The 23,510-nt window shown below is 40.4% G+C and overlaps 1 protein-coding gene across 1 annotated transcript in view; it reads right to left on the reverse strand.

Moving 5' to 3' along the window:
• Positions 1-23,510, reverse strand: part of Kat2b (lysine acetyltransferase 2B) — a 101,998-nt gene that overhangs the window by 26,658 nt on the left and 51,830 nt on the right. The window contains exons 4-8 of the mRNA XM_027394578.2: positions 23,213-23,305; positions 21,012-21,193; positions 14,970-15,161; positions 3,704-3,810; positions 513-635 (exon numbers count right to left, since the gene is read on the reverse strand). Coding sequence (XP_027250379.1) covers positions 513-635; positions 3,704-3,810; positions 14,970-15,161; positions 21,012-21,193; positions 23,213-23,305 — 697 coding nt within the window. The remainder of the gene's footprint in view (positions 1-512; positions 636-3,703; positions 3,811-14,969; positions 15,162-21,011; positions 21,194-23,212; positions 23,306-23,510) is intronic.

Here is a 23,510-nt window from a genome sequence, read left to right on the forward strand (position 1 = left end):
AAAGCTGTTTCCCCTTCAGTGCTTCAGCCAAACCACACCCAGAATGAAGACCGCAGAGTTTTGGGTAAGTCCAACCACAACTGAGTAAGACTAGCTAAAGTCTGATGGCTGCCAAAGGACATACCACATGGGTGCTGTAATAACAAGTTTTTTGTTTGCTTGTTAGTTTTTTAGTTTTTTTGAAATAAGGTTTCTCTATGTAGCTCTAGCTGTCCTGGAACTCACTCTGTAGATCAGGCTGGCCTCTGTAGATCCACCTGCCTCTGCCTCCTGAGTGCTGGGATTCAAGGTGTGCACTATCATCACCCAATGCAAGTTTTTTATAGTTATAGTTCTGGCAGTGTGGATTTATGACACAGCAATACACCCCCAATGTCTAATGCAAAGTAACATCCAGCCGATAAAGCCATGGGGAAACATAACTGGGAGTGGATCTGAATCTAGCTCTGGGGTCCGAGTGATGCTGAGTCCCCAGTGTGAGCTGCAGGACTCTTACTTGTTCCGTAGCTTACCTGGGTTTGCTTCAAGCCCAGAAGGGCCTCTGCAGCCAGGACTTGTTCTCCCTCCATTGATCCTCTCATGGGAAGAGGAGTTGGAATTGAATGATCCTGTCCCAGTAACAGGAGGACTGATCACTGTCCCACGAGAAGGAAAGGAGGGTATTAGTTAACTCCTTTCTTAGACATCAAGAAGCCCAGTCCACGTGAGATCATGAGGCCATCCTATGACTGCCCAGCACCATAAAAGACACGCTAAAGTAAAACCACAGAGCATGGATTATAACTCACTGAAGAGAATTACAATGCATCCAAGCTGACACTGATAAAATATCGAATAAACAAGAATGTAAAGCTCTTTTCATATAGAGAGATTCCAGGAAGTAAATAAGCATAGATGTTTGCTCTTTTTAAAAAATCTAATTAATCATTCAGTAAGTTAAAAAAATCACCATTTGGTAACCATTGTGATAAAACTAGTTAAAAGAAGATTGAGTATGGAGGCTAAACTTTGTGAGTATAATTGACAATTGTGGGGTATCGACAGAGCCTAAAGTTAGCCCCTTGAAGAATGCTCCCTGAAGTGAAGACAGTCAGAGGACTCCAGACTAACAAGTAATCAAGCCCCATTCCAAAAGTAGTGGAAAAGCCTTATCCCCAGCCTCCAGAGGTGATTGAAACTACCAGTATGCTAATTTACTGAGAAAAAAGGCAAAAACTATAGGCAGCCTAACCACTAGATAACATTGCATCCAGATACACTTACTGGCTTTAACAAGAACATCATTCCCATGGAAGAAAATGTCCTTTGCTCTGAGAGGAGTTCCTAAGTGGGAGTATTTGCCATTGTGAATTGATCTCTGAGAAAACACATAACACAGCAGGTGTGGCAGTGTGAACGAGACATGTTCCCATAGGCTCTTTTCTTTTTCATCTAAGGCTGGTAGTGCTGTTTGGGGTGGTTATTAATATTTAGGAGAAGCTTTGCTAAAGAAACTACTTCACTGAAGGCAAGCTTTGGAGGTCTCCAGCCTTACCCCACACTCCCTTCCTGTCTTCTCTGCTTCCCATGAAAATTAAATAGAATTGATTAGCTTCCTGCTACTGCCACCAGCGTACTTTCCCAGCAATGATGGACTCCTGCCCTCTATAACCATAAGCCAAAATAAACTCTTCCCTCTATAAATTGACTTTGTTCATAGTGTCGCATCATAGCAACAAGGAAAATCGATACAGCAGGGATATGGGGAGGGGTGTGTGTGTGTGTGTGTGTGTGTGTGTGTGTGTGTGTGTGTGTGTGTGTGTGTGTGTGTGTGTGTTGAGGCAGAGGACACACACATGTGGAAAGTGAATGACAGGGGAGAAATTCTTATTTATTGTAAATGTGTCAAATACCAAGGGTGGAATGCCTTGTTTTAAGCTTGTAACTGCTCTGCACATCTGACTTTTATTTCCAGATAAACTGTGTTGGTGGTTTCCATCATAAATTGTAGTATGTTGCTTTGCTGGGTGTGCCACTGATTTGTAGCTAAAAAAGTGAGAGATGATAGGTAGTGAACACTCTCAGTAACACTGTAGCACAGCTATCCAAAGAGGTCACTCACTGAGGTTTCTTGGGCAGTTTCTTGCTCATTCTGCAAATGTTAGCAGCAGCCAAGCCAGGTTCCAATAAGCCACTAACCCCTGACACTTCTACCTGTATGAAACTGAATTACAATAAAAAGGGGTACAGCAGCACCTGTAGTCCCAGATACTTGGCAGAATGTTGCTTCAGCCCAAGAGTTTAAGGCCAGTCTGGGCAATATGGAAAGTTTCTGCCCTCTACACCTATAAAAGGAGGCTAAAAATGCGCTAAAGAGCAAAGCTGGCATAAGGGCTTCTGGGTAGCAAAGTATCAAGAAGCAATGTGAACAGAAGAAGCTCTGGGGACCCAGAAGACACTGGAGTGGCTCACAGAATTTTAGAGTTGTTATTGTGACAGCCATTTATTGCTGTGTCATGGTGTGCAGACACGGCAACGTAGGTTATTACACTCTACTGTCCCAGCAAAGAATGCTTTGTAATTCCAGCTGAACAGAAGGGAGCTCACGTCTGACTGGCTCTGTGTAACACCAGAGTGTATAATCTAGCTTAAGGGTACAACCTTAGCCACAGATACAACCTCTGCTGTCTATCCAATGCTATGGGAGGTAACCTGGCCAGAAGTGAAGCAGAAGGAGAGGGGTTTAATTAGGCAAAAGTCACATGGAGAGATATTTTCCAGAGATCTTTCACCAAAGAACTAAGCAGCAATGGCTACCCCAACTATCATGTGTGTCAAAACTCCTAGTATGTTATAAAGAAGGACTTGGCATTGGTAAAGACAATAGCAAGAACAACCTGGCCCAGTTGAAAAGTACTTTACATACTGAAGCCTTTTTTTGCCCACCATTCTACCATTTTTCATAAACTAGATATCACAGTTGAAAAAGCTTGATTCCTGGGTGTAGCTTGCCAATGACTGCTATTGTGGTTTCAATGTGAAATGTCCCCCATAGACATATGGAGTTGAACAATTGGTCCCTAGCTAAGAGTGCTGTTTTGGGAGGTCATAGAGTCATTATAAGTGGACCTTTGATGGAGGAAGTATATTCACTGAGGGAAGACTTTGAAATTTTATGGCCTGACTCCTGTTTTTCTCTCTCTTGACTTCCTGTATGATGATGAAATATGATCAGCCAGCTTCCTATACCTGTCATCAAGCCTTCTCCTGCCTGCTGCATGGCTTCCTGGTCATGATAGACTGTTCCTCTGGAATTACAAGCCAAAATAAACCCTTTATCCCCTAGACTGCTTTTTGTCAAAGTATTTTCTTACAGCCACAGAAAAGAAAATAAATACAATTGCTAATGAAGCATCTTCAAAAGCCAGCATTTCATGACAGAGTTGTAGTTCCTAGAATTTGATCCTCCACTAATTGGACTATGCAAACAAAACTTCCTGTCCTTAATGTGCCTGTAACTGTTTGGTTTGTGCTTGCACTGCTCCTCAACAGAGACATACAAGGTAACACCTACTTGTTCATCATTATAGAATGCAGATAGAAGACTTATTGGCTCGTCACCCATATCCTTAAGAGAAACTCTAAGAAATGTAAAATGAACTACAACTAACACTCTGGATTGATATTCCTGGTTGCTCTCCAATTTATGTAAAAGGAAATGTACCTGTTTGGATTCCTAGTGGGCTGGTTCTGGAAGAGGCTGAGAGAAAATCCTGATCCCAGATAGGAGAGTTTTGACTATACACTTCTTCTTCCAACATGGACAGAAACCTAGGCAGAAAAGTAAACACAAGAGTAAGCTTCTAAAAATTATAAGTTTTCCAAAGGTCAGAGACCATCTTGGAAAAGGGAACAAAAATATTGTAAGAGCCAGATATCAGGAAGAGCAATACACTGTCCTCTGGACATGACAATACCACTGCACTCAGTAACTCACAGCATCCATGGCTGGCTGCACAAGACTTGTACAAGATCAAGCCAGTCAATATTGCAGGATGGAGAGAGGGAAGGGCTTAGAAGCCCCCACCCAAGCTGAGGACAGGTGATGGCTTCTGGGGAAGGGAAAGTCAGTTTTAAAGTTGTGTCTCTTGGTAAGTCAAACATGCCACAGTGGATGGCCCCACAATGAGAGATATAGGAGTAATGCAAATTGGACTTGATGGGTCACTTAGAAATAAAAGATGATATAAAGGGTAGTAGAGAGATGAGGGTGGATGAGGAGTTAATGGGGATGAATATGATCAAAGTACATGAAATTCTCAGAATTAATAACAATACTTTTAATTTAAAATAGAGGCAGGAAAAATGGCTGAGTGGTTAAGACCATTCGCTATTCTTCCAGAAGACCCAGGTTCAATTCCCCTGCACCCACATGGTGGCTCAGAAACATTTATAACTTTAGTTATAGTAGATCTGATGCTTTCTTCTGGCCTCCATTGGCATCATGCATGCACTAGGTGCACAGATATACATTCACGCAAAAACCCATACAAATAAAATAAAACTTTTTAAATAAATAAAAAATAAACCTTTAGTTTATTACCAGAAGACAAAAGCCTCAGTCACTCATAGCAACCACCCTAGAACAGGGTTTCTATTTCAGCCTAAAATTTATTAGACTGATGACAAGTGATGATTTCAGATGGGCATTCTGTGTATTTAAATACAGAAAAGTGTTTCTACAAACATCTCCTTTTTATTGTGCCCAGCTTAATGGCCACAGAGCACTAATATATCCTTGGTGATGCCCCTGGCAGATGAATGTCAGCTCTCTATGTAGCTGTCATTGGCATCACCACTGCCAATGTTTTTAAGTACTGATTAGGCACCTGCACTGCTTCTGCGTCTTCTGGAACTTCATACTGAATCACCTCACCACCTCTGTGAGCTATGCATCTCCTTAGCACACATCTGTGCACAACTCTTACTACTTGACATCCCTTACATCCATTGTGAGGGATGGATGCCCTTGCTGAGCCTCATAAAGCTACTATAAAATAGAATCCACTGCACCCATGGAAACATGGAAGGTGCACCCATGACTACTAAAAGTCAGGGTGTGATCAGAGACCACTGGTGAGCTATTCCCCAACCCACTATAAATCACCACATCTCAAGTTTTGGAGGCCAAAAGCAATAGATGCCCCAGGGTCACCACAGATTACGTTTTCCCACTTCTGATTCAGGAAAAAGAAGCAGAAATATAGAAAAGAAGAGAGGGAGAAATTAGTAAATGGATGTGTAGGAAGAAGGAAAGAGAGGAGGAAGGATTCTTGTAACAATATAGAGAGATGGGAAAGACACAAGTTAAAACCAGTACAAGAAACCACGCCTAGAAGCACTGGTTTATAATCCCAGCTACTCAGGAAACAGAGGTAGAAACATCACCATTTCAAGACCAGTCTGGCTAATTTAGCAAGGGACTCTATTTAAAAAAAAACAAAACAAAACAACAACAACAGACACACACACACACACACACACACACACACACACACACACACAAGAAAAAGGGGGGAAAGGCTAGGGACATGGCTGGCATGTATGAAGAAGCCCTAAATTCACTCCCAATACCTCAAAACTGAATATTAGCTGGGTATATGCCTTTCATCCCAGCACTGGGGAGGCAGAGGCAGGTGGATCTCTGTGAGTTCGAGGCAGCCTGGTCAAGTTCCAGACCAGCAAGAAATCAGGGCTATACAGTGAGACTGTCGCATGAAATAAATAATATGGGGAAAAGGAAAACTGGGAGGAGTGGAGGGAGGGGAAACTGTGGTCAGGATATAATGTATGAGAAAAATAAATTTAAAAGAAGAAATAATACAGGCAATCGGTGAAAGAAAAGGCAGCATACAAAGATAGGAAAAGGATATGGAATTCAGGAAAGAATTCCAAAGCCCTCACTGTGTGCTGGGAAAATAGGTCCTGGCTCTCCATCTGACACATACGGCCAGATTCAAAGAGTAACTTGGATTTACAACAGTGTGGTTCCACAGCCAAAACTGTAGGTATAAACTCCCAAGAGACTTGAATGTTGTCATATACTATGAAAGGGGTTTAAAAGAAGTGGGTGGTAGTTTTACCCTACCATTAGTAACAAAAGAAGGAACGAGAGCAGCCTTGATTTCTCTGCTCAGTGCACAGGCATGCCAAAACTGTGAGCTGAGGGAACAACACACTATAATTAGCAAATATCTACAAAGAGCAAAATAATTTTGCTATGGGAAAAAAAAAACTGTCACTATACAAAGTAGTTAAAATTTCTCCATGAACATTGTAACGGATGTGGGGCTCAGAGTCCCTCTTTATTCCATAAATAGCTATGGTCTGACAGCAGAATGCTCCTTAAGTGTCAAATTAGAAACGTCAGTGTGAAGCAGCTCTACCATGGAGGAAAGTAGCTAAAAGGACTGAAAAGTGGCTTCTGTAATGATGCATGATGAGAATCATACCCCTTCCATCCAGCATGCAACCTAGACTTTCATCTGTGATCCATTTCACATGTGAGTTTTCCTAGTAAAAGTTGATAATGCAAATGTTGGGTACACGGTTTCAGGCCTTCGACATTATCCACGTCATTCCCTAAGCCAGCTTTTGGATTGAGAGCAAACAGTCACTTAGATTTCTGTAATCTCAATCAGAAAACAATCGCCATGGTTGTTCTGTGTGTGTGAGAACATGTGCATGAGTGTGTGCGCAGGTGTGTGTGTATGTGTACGTGTGCTCACATTCAAGCATGCAAGCATATGTAATGCTGGGAATAAAAACCCCTGATAGACCAAAACTGTATCACTGAGGGGCATTCCCAGTCCTTGGACCTTTTTGTTTTAATATATATTGCTACTTAACTTTTTTTTTTTTCTTAAATTAGCTTACAAAGTAACAGGTTCACAGTAGAGATTTGATACATATTTCAATTTAGTTGATCCCTATCCTCCAAGCCAGGACCTAACTTATTCTTAAAAATTAAAAGAGGGCCGGACGTTGGTGGCGCACACCTTTATTCCCAGCACTCGGGAGGCAGAGGCAGGCAGATCTCTGTGAGTTTGAGACCAGCCTGGTCTCCAGAGCGAGTGCCAGGATAGGCTCCAAAGCTACACAGAGAAACCCTGTCTCAAAAAAAAATAAAAAATAAAAAAATAAAAAGTATAGTCAGATTTGGTGATACACACCTGTAATCACAGCACTAAGAAGGCTTAGGCAGAGTAATACTGTAAGTTCAAAGCTAGCCTACAGAGTGAGTTCTCGAAACAAGAACTGCTTGGTACCTGGAAGTGACTTAATTTTATTGGAACTGTTTGCATCTACCAGAAGGGAACCTTGGTCCCCTACTCAGCAGGAGAGGAAGAGACTCCTGCTACACCCACCAGAAGAAAGGATGAGAAGAGGACAATATAAAAGCACATTCAACAACTGAAAACCCAGTATGACATGACCAGAGACTAGAAATCATACACCAGCAAGACCTGAACATCACAATGCAGATGAAGCAGAAGAGAATGACCTTAAAAACATCTTCATGAAAATGATAGAGGACATGAAAAAATCCCTTAAGGAAATGGAAGAAAAACCAAACCAAAAAATACAAGATATCAACAAATCTCTCAAGGAAACAGTTCAAGACCTAAAAACTGAAATAAAGACAATAAAGAAAGCACAATCTGAGGGAATGCTGGAAATAGAAAAGCTGGGTAAATGATCAGGAACTACAGATGGAAGCATAACCAACAGAATACAAGAGATGGAAGAGAGAATCTCAGGAGTTGAAGACACACTAGTGGAAATAGAATCATCAACCAAAGAAAATCTTAAATCCAACAAATCCCTAACACAAAATATCCAGGAAATATGGGATACCGTGAAAAGACCAAACCTAAGAATAATAGGTATAGAAGAAGGTGAAGAAATCCAACTCAAAGGCACAGAAAACATATTCAACAAAATCATAGAAGAAAACTTTCCCAACCTAAAGAAAGACATGCCAATGAAAGTACAAGAAGCCTACAGAACACCAAATAGACTGAACCAAAGAAAAAAAAAGTCTCCTGGCCACATAATAATCAAAACACCAAAGATACAGAACAAAGAGAAAATATTAAGAGCAGCAAAGGAAAAAGGTCAAATAACCTATAAAGGCAAACCTATCAGAATCACACCTGACTTTTCTATGGAAACTCTGAAAGACAGAAGGTCCTGGATAGATATTCTACCTACACTAAGAGACCATGGATGCCAGCCCAGACTACTATACCCAGCAAAGCTTTCAATCAATATAGATGGAGAAAACAAGATATTCCATGACAAAACCAGATTCAAATAATACATATCCACCAATCCAGCCAAACAGAAAGTTCTGGAAGGAAATCTGCAACCCAAGGAAGTTAACTACAACCAGAAAAAATATAGGCAATAGATAATCTCATTTTACCAACATCCAAAGGGAAAAAGGGATAGAATCCCACACATAATATCGCCACCATCACCAAATCAAAAACAAACAAAAATGAACAATCAATGGTCATTAATATCCATCAACATTAATGGTATTAACTTGCCTATAAAAAGACACAGATTAGCAGAATGGATAAGAAGACAGAATCCATCCTTCTGCTGCATACAAGAAACACACCTCAACGTCAAAGACAGACAGTACCTAAGAAAGGTTGGGGAAAGATTTTCCAATCAAATGGACCCAAGAAACAAGCGGGGGTGGGGGGGGTGGGGGGTAGCAATCCTAATATCCAAGAAATTGGACTTTAAACTAAAATCAATCAAAAGAGATGAAGGAGGTCACTACCTACTCATCAAGGAGAAATCCATCAAGACGAACTCTCAATTCTGAACATCTATGGCCCAAATACAAACGCACCCACGTTTGTAAAACAAACATTACTAAAACTCAAATCACACATAAAGCCACAAACACTTATAGTGGGAGACTTCATCACCCCACTCTCACCACTGGATAGGAACTCCAAACAGAAACTTAACAAAGAAACAAAGGAACTAATCGAAGTTATGGACCAATTGGACTTAACAGGTATCTATAGAACACTCCATCCAAATACAAAACGAATTACTTTCTTCTCAGTGCCACCTGGAACCTTCTCTAAAATCCACCACATACTTGGCAACATGACAAACCTCAACAGGTACAAAAAAATTGAAATAACCCACTGTATCTTATCAGACCACCATGCTTTAAAATTAGAATTCAACAACAACACGAAAACCTACAAACTCATTGAAATTGAGTAACACCCAATTGCACAAATCCTGGGTCGAGGAAGAAATAAAAAAAGAAATTAAAGATTTCCTAGAATTCAGTGAGAATGCCGACACAACATACCCAAACCTACAGGACACTTTGAAAGCAGTGCTAAGAGGAAAGTTCATAGTGCTAAGTGCCCACATGAAGAAACAGGAGAATAATCACACTAGAGAATTAACAGCACAACTGAAAGCTTTAGAAAACAAAGAAGCCAATACACCCCAGAGGAGCAGACACCAGGAAATAATCAAATTGAGGGCTGAAATCAATAAAATGAAAACTCGGAGAACAATACAAAGAATCAATATAACAAAGAGTTGGTTCTTTGAGAAAATCAACAAGATAGACAAACCTTTACCCAAACTTACCAAACAGCAGAGAGTGAATATGCAAATTAATAAAATCAGGAATGAAAAGGGGGACATAACAACAGACACAGAGGAAATCCAGAGAATCATCAGGTCATACTTCGAAAACCTATATTCCTCAAAATTCGAAAATCTAAAGGAAATGGACAATTCTCTGGAGAGATTTCACTTACGAAAATTAAATCAAGAACAGATGACAACTTAAATAGGCCTATAACCCCTAATGAAATTGAAGCAGTCATCAGAAGTCTCCCAACCAAAAAAAGTCCAGGGCCAGATGGCTTCAGTGCAGAATTCTACCAGAAATTCAAGGTACAGCTAATACCAATTCTCCTCAAAGTATTCCATACAATAGAAGCAGAAGGGTCACTGCCAAACTCTTTTATGAGGCTTCAATAACCTTGATAACCAAGCCACACAGAGTCACAACTAAGAAAGAGAACTACAGACCAATATCCCTCATGAACATTGATGCAAAAATTTTGAATAAAATACTGGCAAATAGAATCCAAGAACACATCAGAGAAATCATCCACCATGATCAAGTAGGCTTCCTCCCAGGGATGCAAGGATGGTTCAACATACGAAAATCCATCAATGTAATCCACCATATAAATAGACTGAGGGGAAAAAACCCACATGATCATCTCACTAGATGCCAAAAAAGCCTTTGACAAAATCCAACACCCCTTCATGATAAAGGTCTTGGAGAGACCAGGGATAACAGGAACATACCTCAACATAATAAAAGCAAAATACAGCAAGCCGATAGCCAACATCAAATTAAATGTAGAGAAACTCAATGCAATTCCTCTAAAATCAGGGACAAGAGAAGGCTGTCCACTCTCTCCATACCTCTTCAATATTGTCCTTAAAGTTCTAGCTAGAGCAATAAGACAACAAAAGGAGATCAAGGGAATACAAATCGGAATGGAAGAAGTAAAACTCTCACTATTTGTAGATGATATGATAGTTTACATAAGTGACCCGAAAAACTCTACCAGGGAACTCCTACAGCTGATAAACACCTTCAGCAAAGTGGCAGGGTACAAACAAGATCAACTCAAAAAAATCTGTAGCCCTACTATATATCGATGACACATTGGTGGAGAAAGAAATCTGAGAAACATCACCCTTTACAATTGCCACAAACAACATAAAATACCTTGGGGTAACACTAACCAAAAAAGTGAAAGACATAAGAATTTTGACTCTAAAGAAAGAAATTAAAGAAGATACCAGAAAATAGAAAGATCTCCCATGCTCTTGGATAGGTAGGATCAACATAGTAAAAATGGCAATCTTGCCAAAAGCAATCTGAAGATTCAATGCAATCCCCATCAAAATCCCAACACAATTCTTCAAAGGCCTTGAAAGAACAATTCTCAACTTTATATGGAGAAACAAAAGACCCAGGATAGACAAAACATCCCTATACAATAAGGGAACTTCTGGAGGCATCAACCATCCCTGACTTCAAGCTCTATTACAGAGCTATAGTCCTGAAAACAGCTTGGTATTGGTACAAAAATAGACAGGTAGACCAATGGAATAGAGTTGAAAACCCTGATATTAACCTCCACACCTACGAACACCTGATTTTTGACAAACAATCCAAATTTATACGCTGGATCAAAGAGAACATCTTCAACAAATGGTGCTGGCATAACTGGATGCAAACATGTAGAAGACTGCAGATAGACCCAAGCCTATCGCCACGCACAAAACTTAAGTCAAAATGGATCAAAGACCTTAACTTAAACCCAGCCACACTAACCCTATTTGAAGACAAAGTGGGAAATACTCTTGAATTACAGGAGACCTCTTCCTGAACATTACACCAGTAGCTCGGACACTGAGGTCAACAATTGATAAATGGGATCTCCTGAAACTGAGAAGCTTCTGTAAGGCAAAGGACATAGTCAGCAAGACAAAATGGCAGCCCACAGACTGGGAAAAGATATTCACCAACCCCACATCTGACAGAGGATCTCCAAAATATACAAAGAACTCAAGAAGCTAGTCTCCAAAACACCAAACAATCCAATTAAAAAGTGGGGTACAGAACTAAATAGACAATTCTCAATAGAGGAATCTAAAATGGCTGAAAGACACTTGAGAAAGTGTTCAACATCCTTAGCCATCAGGGAAATGCAAATCAAAACAACTTGATATACCATCTTACTCCTGTCAGAATGGCCAAACTCAAAAACACCAATGACAGTTTATGCTGGAGAGGATGTGGAGAAAGGGGAACACTTTTCCACTGCTGATGGGAGTGCCAACTTGTACAGCTATTTTGGAAATCAGTATAGCGACTCCTCAAGAAAATGGGAATCAGTCTACCACAAGATCCAGCAATTCCACTCTTAAACATATACCCAAAAGATGCACATTTATACAACAAAGACATCTGTTCACCGATGTTCATAGCAGCACTATTTGTAATAGCCAAAAACTGGAAGCAGCCTAGATGCCCCACAACTGAAGAATGGATAAAGAAAATGTGGTACATTTACACAATGGAGTACTACTCAACGGGGGGGGGGGGGGACGACGACACGGGGGACTGGACGACAAAACAATGGAATCTTGAAATTTGCAGGAAAATGAATGGAATTAGAAGAAACCATTCTGAGCGAAGTAATCCAATCACAAAAAGACAAACATGATATGTACTCACTCATATGTGGGTTTTAGACATAGAGTAAAGGATTACCAGCCTACAATCCACACTGCTAAAGAAGCTAGTAAACAAGGAGGACCCTTAGAGTGACATACTTGGTGCCCTAGAGAAGGGCAAAGGGTCGAGATCCCCTGAGCAAATTGAGAGCACTGGAAGAGGGGGGAGGGAGCTACGAAAATGAGAAGGGAAGAAAAGGAAGGATGCAGAGCTCATGAGGGAGCAGAAAGGTTGAATCAGGGGAAGAATAGAAGAAAGGATATGTGATAGGTAGGGTTTTAGTTGGGGGTGGTGTTGATAGGAGAGGACTGGAGGGAGAAGGGAACTGGGATTGTCATGTAAAACAATCTTGTTTCTAATTCAAATAAAAAATGATTTTAAAAAAAAGAAGAAAAAAGAAAAGAGACACCATAAAAAAAAAAAAAGAACTTCTAACTTCTTCCCTAAAATACAAACTGGGTAATTCAATAACAGTATCTTGATAATAAAAATTCAGTTTTTCTGTGGTTGGAGATATGGCTCAGCAGTTAAGAACGTATATTGCTCTTGTAAAGAGGACTCACAGGGCTGGAGAGATGGCTCAGAGGTTAAGAGCACTGGCACCCAATTCCCAGCAACCACATGGTGGCCCACAGCCATCTATAATGAGATCTGGTGCTCTCTTCTGGCATGCAGGCATCATGCAGAACACTGTACTCATAATTATTTTCTTTTAAAGGAGGACCCGCATTCAATTCCCAGAGTCCATATCTAGTGTGTTCACAACTGCCTGCAACTCCAGCTCCAGAAAAAGCAAGCACCCCTGACCTCTCAGCCACTACTGCTGCATATACAAACCACACAACGGCGCACACACACAACTAAAAGTCAAACAAATCCAAATATTACTTTTCCCAAAAGCTTAATTTCAATAATCTTTCATCACAAAATACAAACTGCCTCTCCCACTATGTTCCAAATGGATAGTTTTCAGTGGGCCAGGGAAGAAATGCTGTGTCACTCCTTGTGGAACAGGGAAGAGATGCTGTGTCACCCCTGGTGGCACAGGGAAGAAATGCTGGGTCATTCCCTGTAGTTTTTGAATCTTTACTCTTCTCCACTATGTACAAATCTAGGAAGAATTTAAAAAAAAAAAAAACTTCATCCATTCATCAAAACCTAACCATCTCATTCATGCCTCGCTGTTCTTGCTCAACAAACCATGAGCTGCAGCCTCACTTACTCTCAGCCCCTCTCCAGCAGCCAGCCTCTTAGCTTAAACTGATGGTTCTAGCCTGGGAATGTAGCTCACTGGCAGACTACATGCCTAATGTGTGAGGTCCTAGCTTTGGTCCTAAGCCCTGGAAATGGGAAACAAAATCCTTATGGCCCCAAAGTCCAGAACACAGCACTTGAACTTCCTTTTGCTATAATATATTTTCTGAAAAATTATGTATCCAGCAAAGCAAGAGCCAAGAGTCACACAGAGTGTTTATTCTACAAGCAATGGTTCAGAGGTACAAAGCTGAACAGAAGGAAGCTCCCAGTCCAGCTCCGGTAGGCTGCTTTTGAAAGGGTGAAAGCCAACAGTGACGAGGCTGGAACTTCACCAGGGCTCAGGGAGGACTGGCCAATGGGTTCTTCTGCACTTGCTGAGTGGACAGAAACTTCACTAACATGCTATGGCCCTCTCAATAGTCAGTCACAGACAGAGTTAGACACACACCTCAATGAAAAATTATTGGTACCGAGAGACTCTGGGGATGAAGAGACATCGTCTTCAGTTGTGTACCCACTGGGGAACCCACAGAATTAAATGGATAGTTTCAATCCCATGACCACACAGACAGTCTTGGTAGAACACAGAGGGGCACCACTAAACAAGAATGTGTGACTGTGGAAGAGGGGGTACGCAACAAAAGAGTAGTGGTCAGAGCAAACAGAATGCTTTATATGCTTATATGAAATTGTCAAAGAACAAATTTGCTAATTTAACAAGTGCTGGTCAGATGCTGTGGTGATTTGAAAGAAAATGGACCCCAAAGGGTGTGATACTATTAGGAGGCATGGCCTTGTTGGAAGAAGTGTGTCACTGTGGGGGCCAGGTTTTGAGATCTCCTATGTTCAAGCTACAAGTTGCTTCCTGTTGCCTGCTGATCAAGATGTAGCACTCTCAGCTCCTTCTCCAGCATCATGACTGCCTGCACGCTGCCTTGCTTCTCACACACTTCTCAGTCTGTAAGCCTGCCCCAATTAAATGTTCTCTTTTCTGAGTTGCTGTGGTCATATGTCTCTTCACAGCAATAGAAAACCCTAATTAAGACAGAAGTGGTGGTACACACCTTTAAACTCAGCACTCAGGTGGCTGGGGCAGGCAGATATCTGTGAGTTTGAGGACAGTCTGGACTACACAGTGAGTTCAAAAACAGCCAGAGTCTCAAAAAATACAAACAAATAAAAATAAAATAAGTACAGGTTTGCTGTATGGAATGCAGACAACTTGCTGGGAAATGAGGGTCCTTCTTCCTCTCAGGGCTCTTTCTCTGATGTTCATGAAGTAGGCTTTGGTATTTTCTTCACAACCTCAGACCCTGGGATAAAGCAAAGTCCCACAAGCACACCCCCTTACTTTGGGAAATGTGTGAGGATTAGCGTGCGCTTCTCAAGAGGCAGTTTGTCTTTTTCCTGTCTGGCTTGCTCCAGGAGTTGTCGTCTCATAATGGTGAAGACTGAACGAAGCAGTGTTCTCCCAAACACCTTTGTGGTTTCATACCGAGGTAGGCTGTCACAGAACTGGGGTACATTGCAATAGCACAACCATCTGTAAGAAGAGACAAGTGACATCAGTGGGCCACCAAATCCCAGTCATCCAAAACACCCAGTCACAGAGACCTTCTAGACAATGATGCTTTGTTGAAGGAACTAGGCCTTTGATGACAGTCAACAAGATCACTACTGGGTAGTGTACCTGGAGATGAGAACTGATGGCCCTTACACAACCCTCTGTGACTGCATATGGGACTCCTCCCATTCTGTTATCATGCAGGGAACATGAAATCCAATACTGCTTTGCCACTTGACTACCAACATGGAAATAGTACATTGTTCCATGCCCAGTTTCTTGCCTATAAAACAGGAACAAGTCATAGCTAATTCACTGGATTTTCTATGGAATGAGATAGCATGTTTAAGTTACAGAGTGTAATTTGATTTTATATTGAAATTATGGTTCAGGAGCTATGGCCTATAAACCAGCACTCTAGATGCTAAAGTAGATGAGTACTGAAGATTACACCCAACATTCCTACATGCCTACAGGGAAGCTCCTGAGGGCCAGGGAAGAGAATCCCTACCTAACTCATTGAACACCAAGGGAAGTGTGGCTGCCGGCCTGGGTCACTAAATCTTGGGAAGTCAAAATGCAGCATAATCAGATGTGCTATGTGGTATAACCCTGTCACTGTTCATGTAAAGTCAGATTGATAGATCACATCAATTAGAAAATGTATTAATTTGTTCCTATTTTTAAAGATAGTAAGCATCTGAAAAATGTACATAATATCAAATTTAAGTGGCCTAAATGAGCTTGTCTATAATTACAGAGTTTGGTAATGACTGCTTTCTATAAATTATTTGATAGATATAATACATTTTAATAGTACAAACTACTTAATTTTTATTTAAATTAAAGAAGGAAGTATGCATATAAAGCAGGGTTTGGGATGTAGCTCAGAGGGTAGAGCTTTCTTAACATGAGCAAGACCCTGGGTTTGGTCCCCAGGACTGAAAAGAAAAAACTAAACTGTGTAAGTGGGAAAGAAAGAGGAAAGGCAACAGAGACATTCCTTTTCAAAAGATCACTCAAGGAGAAGCTACCTGCTGCTAAGCCTGACAGCCAAAGTTCCATCCCTGAGACCCAGATGGAAGAAGGAAAGAACCAATTCCTGCAAGATGTCCTTTGTCCTACACACATACACGCACACACATACTAAATAAATAAAATGTAATAAAAATAAATAAATACCTATGAAACTAGGCATGATGGCACACCCTTGTGACTGATAAATACCTTTAGTAATATGGCAGAATATAAGATTAATTCAAAAATATCAGTACCCCTCCTATATACAGATGATAAATGGGCTGAAAAAGAAATCAGGGAAGCATCACCATTCACAATAGCAACAAATAACTCTAACCAAACAAGTGAAAGGCCTGTATGACAAGAACTTTAAGTCTTTGAAGAACAAAATTAAAGATGATATAGAAATGAAAAGAGCTCCCATGCTCTTGGATAAGTAGGATCAATATAGTAAAAATGGCCATCTTTCCAAAAGCAAGCTACATATTCTATGTAATCCCCAACAAAATCCCACTAAATCTTCTTCACAGACCTTGAAAGAACAATACTCAACTTCATATGGAAAAACAAAACATCCAGGATAGCCAAACAATTCTGTACAATGAAGGAACTTCTAGAGTCATCACCATCCCTGACTTCAAGCTCTATTATAGAAGTACAGTAATGAAAACAGCTTGGTATATACATAAAAACCAATACGTAGACCAATAGAATCAAATTGAAAACCCTGATATTAATCCACACACCTATGGACACCTAATTTTTGACAGAGAAGCTAAAATTACAAAATGGAAAAAAAAAGCAGCTTCAGAAAATGGTGCTAGCACTGGATGTCAACATGTAGAAGAATGCAAATAGATCCTTATCTATCCCCATGCACAAAATTCAAGTCCAAATGGATCAAAGACCTCAACATAAATTCAACCACATTGAACCTCATGGAAGAGAAAGTGGAAAGTAACATTAAACGTATTGGCACAGGAGGCCACTTCCTAAATATAACACCAGTAGCACAGACACTGAGAGCAACAATTAACAAATGGGACCTCCTAAAACTGAGAAGCTTCTGTTAGGCAAAAGACACAGTCAACAAGACAAAATGGCAGCCTACAGAATGGAAAAAGATCTTCATCAACCCCCTATCTGACAGAGGGATAATCTCCAAACTATACAAAGCACTCAAACTTACACCAAAATACCAAATAATCCAATTTTAAAAATGGCGTAGATATCTAAACAGAAAATTCTCAACAGAAGAAATTCAAATGGCTAAAAGACATTTAAGGAATTGATCAACATCCTTAGCCACCTGGGAAATGCAATTCAAAACAACTCTGAGATACCATCTTAAACCTGTTATAATGGCTAGGATCAAAAACACTGATGACAGCTTATGCGGGAAAGGGTATGGAGTAAGGGGAACACTCCTCCACTGCTGGTGGGAGTGCAAACTTGTACAGCCACTTTGGAAATCAGTATGGTGGTTTCTCAGAAAATTGGGAATCAGTCTATCTCAAGATCCAGCAATTCCACTCTTGGGCATAAACCCAAAGGATGCAGACTCATACCACTAGAACATTTACTCAACTATTTTCATAGTAGCATTATTTGTAATAGCTAGAACCTGGAAACAACATAGAGGCTCCTCAACTGAAGAATGGATAAAGAAAATGTGATACATTTACACAATGGAGTACTACTCAGCAGAAAAAAAAAAAAATGACATCTGATGGAGGCAGATATGGAGATCACAGCAAAGCACTGGGTAGAGCTCCCAGAGTTCAGTCAAAGAAAGGGAGAAGCAATAGTATGAGCAAAGGGGACAAGACCATTTTGGGGATACTCACAGAAACAGCTGACCCAAGCTAGTGAGAGCTCACCGACTCTGTACTGACAGCTGTGGAATCTGCATAGGACTAAAATAGACTCCTGAATGCAGGTGACAGTGGGTGGACTGTTTATGAGGCCACTGGCTTCATAACTAGGGCCCTGGACCTATCCCTAGTATATGAACTGGCTTTTCGGAGCAAATTTCCTGTGCAGACATACTTTGCTCAGCCTAGAAATAGGGCTCATCGTGGTGATGATACAGACTTCACTGACTCCCCATGGGAGGTCATATCCTCTCTGAGGAGCAGATGGGGGTGGGGGGAGGGGAAGGCAAGGGGAGAGGGAGGAAGAACTTGGATTTATATGTAAAATTAAAAAACAAAAATTAGCCGGGCATTGGTGGTGCACACCTTTAATCCCAGCACTCAGGAGGCAGAGGCAGGTGGATCTCTGTGAGTTCGAAGCCAGCCTGGTCTACAACAGCTAGTTCCAGGACAGCCTCCAAAGCCACAGATAAACCCTGTCTCAAAAATAAATAAATAAATAAATAAAATAAAAATTAATTACTTAAAAAAAAAAGAGTTGCGGTGGTCAAATGTCTCTTCACAGCAATAGAACCATAACTAAGTCAGAAAGAGTAATGGGGAATGAGAGGAAGCCAGCTCAATAACTAATTATGAAAATGTAAACACATGAGCTAGCTGGTGACAAACCTGAGTAATCAGAAGTCCAACTCCATGCAACTCTGATTATCCTGACACTGTTTTGGAGTTGACATTAAAATACAAGAAAACAGGGCCGGAGTTACAACACAGTTGGCACATTGCTTGCCTTGTATGCGGGCCCAGAATTCAATCCTCAATACTGCATAAACCAGGCTTGACAGTACACTTCATAAAGTAAATTAATTGGGAATTTAATTCACTTCTTATCCTAACTTGTATTGGGTCTATTTTTTAGACCTCAAACTATTTTTTTTTAACCTCAAAACATTTTCTTAGATTAAACAATTCAAGCTTTTATGTCTCTCGGCCTTGTACAGTTTATACCTCTCCTGTGAGATTCTTTTTTGAATTTAGTAACAAAGAAAACTGTAACAACTATCTCATCTTCAACTCCATCAGAGACCCAAGAAGGATATAATACTACTTGAGTAAACAGGAAGTGCCAAGCAAGCATCTTTGAAAACTATAGAAATTACAGCAACAACTGGCTATCTGGACAATCACCCAAGGCTCCTCTACAATGTTGCGGCATCCATCTTCAGCCTACAGGCCTAGAATTCTGACAGACATTTCTGTGAAGCGGGAAATTTAAAGGACTGTACCACCTTGTCTTGGCAAAGTTCGGCAGTCTTATTCCTTTGTGTCTGCTTGTCCAGTTTGTACAGTTTTCTGTCAGCCGTCAAAGCAAGGGCAGTTTCTTGCATAAATGGCTAGCTTTGTCACAATGAAAGTAAACTCCATATGGACGTTCTTCAATACTTTTATGAAGCAGACTGGTACTGCCAGAAACAGATGTGTCATAAAAAGCCTTAGGTTATTAAAACATCTTAAATGTCATATTCTGTAGGTCTCTGAAGTGTTTGGAGACCACCTGTCTATCTACAATATTCAGTTTAACCATGAAACTACAAGTTTGATTGTCATAGATGATTAACTGTTAACCTGTCTTTCTTATTATCTGATGGGGGAGGTCCTTCTGTATGTTGTTAATAAATGTTTCTTTATTGGTTGATGAATAAAACACTGACTAGCCAGTAGCCAGGCAGGAAGAATAGGCAGGCTATCAGACAAGGAGAATTCTGGGGAGAGGACGCAAAGAGAAGCCTCCAGGGAGACACCATGAAGCTACCAGAAAGATAGGATGCTAGACATTTTCCAGTAAGCCAAGACCTCGTGGAAATACATAGATTAATAGAATAGGCTAATAATTAAGAGAGAACTAGCCAATAGGAAGCCTAAGCCATTGGCCAAACAGTTTATAATTAATATAAGCCTCTGTGTATTTATTTGGGACTAAACAGCTGCAGGACCAGGCAAAAGAGAAACGTCCATCTTCAGTTATCCATAATAACTTTCAAGGACTAGAACTTTACATTACATTTCTAAATGAGCTGCATAGGTATAATACCTTAAATAACATATATACAGTAACATATAAACAGAAGCATATATACAATATAACAAAATAACCTTAAATTTGTATCAATATACAAAAAATACTTTAAATAAGAGTAGAAGCTATATATATATATATATACATATATATATATATATACATATATATATATTAAGAAAAATAACACTATATTTGTATTGAATACTGAATGTGCCAAATGGTTTGTTTTCTAATGTATCCTTCATGTCTAGTTTGTTATGTGATTTTATATCCTTCTCATTAAAACTAACACAAAAAGGTTAAATATTTTTAAAAATACAAGGTATGTATTAGTTCTTATATTTTTCCTTCCTTTGAGGCAGGTTCTTATTAGATACCTCTGGTTGAACTGGAACTCACTAAAGTGGATCAGGCTGGTCTGGTCAGAGATCTACCTGCTTCTGCCTATCAAGTGTTGGGATTAAAGGTGTATGCCACCGGCACATAAATTAGATAGTAGCCACACTGAAAAAATATAAAGTACAAGTTCAATTAACCTTATTTAGTATAATATATCCAAAATACTATCAGGGCCAGAGAGATGGCTCAATGGGTAAGTGTATATGCCAGCCAACCTGAGGATTGTGTTACATTCCTCTGTGTCACACAGTGGAAGGAGAGAACAAATTCCTACAACTTGCTCTCTGATGTCCACACAAGTGGCATGGTAGAGAGAAAGTAAGTAAATAAATAAATAGCTGAGAACTTGAATTTTAAACTACATAGGGATGTTCTCTGAGTAGGTGGACAGCCCTACCATGCAGAGGCAAATAGTAGTTTCATGTTTGGAGCCAGAGTGCAGTACCTCAGCTCAATTACCTTGTGTAGTTCTCCTTGTATCCAGAGATGTCATCATGGGGAGACCGTAGTCTCCGCTGAGACGGAGCTTCCAGGTGCCAGTAGTTGATTCGGTTCAGAAACATCTTGGCCAGCTCAACTGTTGTCTGCCTCTCTTTTGATGGCAAGTGACTAAACTTGTACTGTACAAAGTTATTCACACCCTGAAAAGAATGGAAGGCAGCATGTTCATGTAGCTATATGACCACACTAACACTGAACATGCCCAGTTATCTCAGTAGTTATTAGCAAAGGAACAGACAATTCTCAGTCCACAAACATGTCTTCCCCTTCCTTCAAAATCAACAGTACTACCAGGGGAAATCCCCCCTCTGGTCACAGTGATAGAAAAAGTGACAAAACAGAATTATGATTCTGTTACCACTTGAATCCTAGAGCATCAGAGGGAAAAACACAGATGGGAAGGGTCAAAACCCCTTAAATGAGAAAATATACAGAATGAGGTTCTTGGATAAATGTTTCTATCTGTGAAATTTTTAAAACTTTGCTACCTGATCCTTCATTGAACTAAACACTAAAATTTACATCTTAATTAACACTGTTGTGGTTTTAGCAAGACTATCAGAGGAAGAAAAAACATTCAGAAATGTGCACTTTTCCAAGAGAATTGTAGATTAATCTAAATTTTCTATAGTATACTCCCATTTATCACATTAAAAAAATAACTCTTATTAGTTTAGACTCAACATGATGAAACTTATTCTCAGCTGGGTGGTGGTGGCACACACCTTGAATCCCAGCACTGGGGAGGCAAAGGCAGGCAGGTTTCTGAGTTTGAGGCCAGCCTGGCCTACATTGTGAGTTCCGTGATAGACAGGGCTACACAGAGAAACCCTGTCTCAAAAAGAAGGAGGAGGAGGAGGAGCAGGAGAAGAAGAAGAAGAAGGAGGAGGAGGAGGAGGAGGAGGAGGAGGTGGAGGAGGAGGAGGAAGGAAGGAAGGAAGGAAGGAAGGAAGGAAGGAAGGAAGGAAGGAAGGAAAAGAAAAAGCACATAAAAAAAGAGGAAGAGAAAAGCAAAACAAAAATTTGTTCTTTCGGAAAACTTACTTACAAAAAATCATTTATGGCCAGCATTGGTGGTGCACACCTTTAATTCCAGCACTTGGGAGGCAGAGGCAGGCAGATCTCTGTGAGTTCGAGGCCAACATGGTCCCCAGAGCAAGTGCCAGGATAGGCTCCAAAGCTACACAGAGAAACCCTGTCTCGAAACCCCCCCAAAAAAAAAAAATATTTATAAAGACTCTGGTATCATTTTGTGATGGTTAGCTCTGTCAACTTGATATAACCTGGTGTCACCTGGGGAAGAAGACCCAAAGAGTGACTGTTTACATTGGGTTGGCCTTTGGACATGTCTTCAGGGGTGGTCATAATCAAGTTTATTGATATGGGATGAACTACAGATGGCACCATTCCCTATGACTGAGGGACTGATGTTTATAAGAGTAGAGAAACCAAACTAAACACAAGCAAGCCCTCATGGTTTCTCTCTTCTCTTGACTGTGAATATGGCCTGATGAACTTTGTGGAGCTCCTGCCATGTGACTTCCCTGCTATGAATGATTACAACCTGGACTGTAAGCCTAATAAAACCCCTTTTTCTTCTGAAACTGCTTTTTTAAAAACCAAGTATCTTCTCCCAGCAAGAGAAACAAAGCTGGAATGAGAATTGACTGACCACCCCCCCCCATACAGTGTTTTCCATATCATTAATGAATGCCCTCTCCTCAAAAGGTTTCTCAGACAGTGCCAAATAAAAAAACAAAGACTTAATTTTAAAACATCAAGAGCAATAAAAGGCACATTTTATGAATTCTTACCAACTACATGTTCTATGCATTTGTCCCTACATACAGAGTGGAGTTTAAGTGCACAACACTCCTAAGACAAAAGCCAGACTATTGATACAAGTGGGCATGATTGTGGGAGTCAGAATATCCTAAGTGATTCTATAGTCTTTGTGTTAACCCTTGAAGCTGGCTGGGAATGGATGCAAGACCTATGTAGAAATGTGAAAGGAAGCTCGAAGTTCTTCAAGCTAGAATGTAGCTTAACAGTGTACGCTGACTATTTACAAGGTTCCAGGTGTGAGCCCCAGCACCCCAAAACTGGGAGGGGCCCTTCAGCCTCAAGTTCATATAAAAGAGATCCTCAAAAATGTTTACCTGTTCAATACTGGGCTTTTCAAATGGGGGCTTCTTCTCCAGTGAGCCTTCAACCACAGGTTTTCCTCTTTGTAAAATAGACTTTCTCAAGAGCTGCAAAGAAATCATTTTAAAAACAAACTTTAGTTTGAAAGGCTCTTTATAGTATGCTTGTGGGTATGTGGCTTATGGTTTTGGTTTTGTAGTCCAGGCTGATCTTAAACTCATGGCCCTTCTTTCTCAGCCTTAGCTTCCCAAATGATGGGATTACTGGTTTGTACCAACTTAACTGGCACTTGAAACACACAAACACATACAC

The sequence above is a fragment of the Cricetulus griseus genome (assembly GCF_003668045.3).
Source record: "Cricetulus griseus strain 17A/GY chromosome 1 unlocalized genomic scaffold, alternate assembly CriGri-PICRH-1.0 chr1_0, whole genome shotgun sequence".
Lineage (NCBI taxonomy): Eukaryota > Metazoa > Chordata > Mammalia > Rodentia > Cricetidae > Cricetulus > Cricetulus griseus.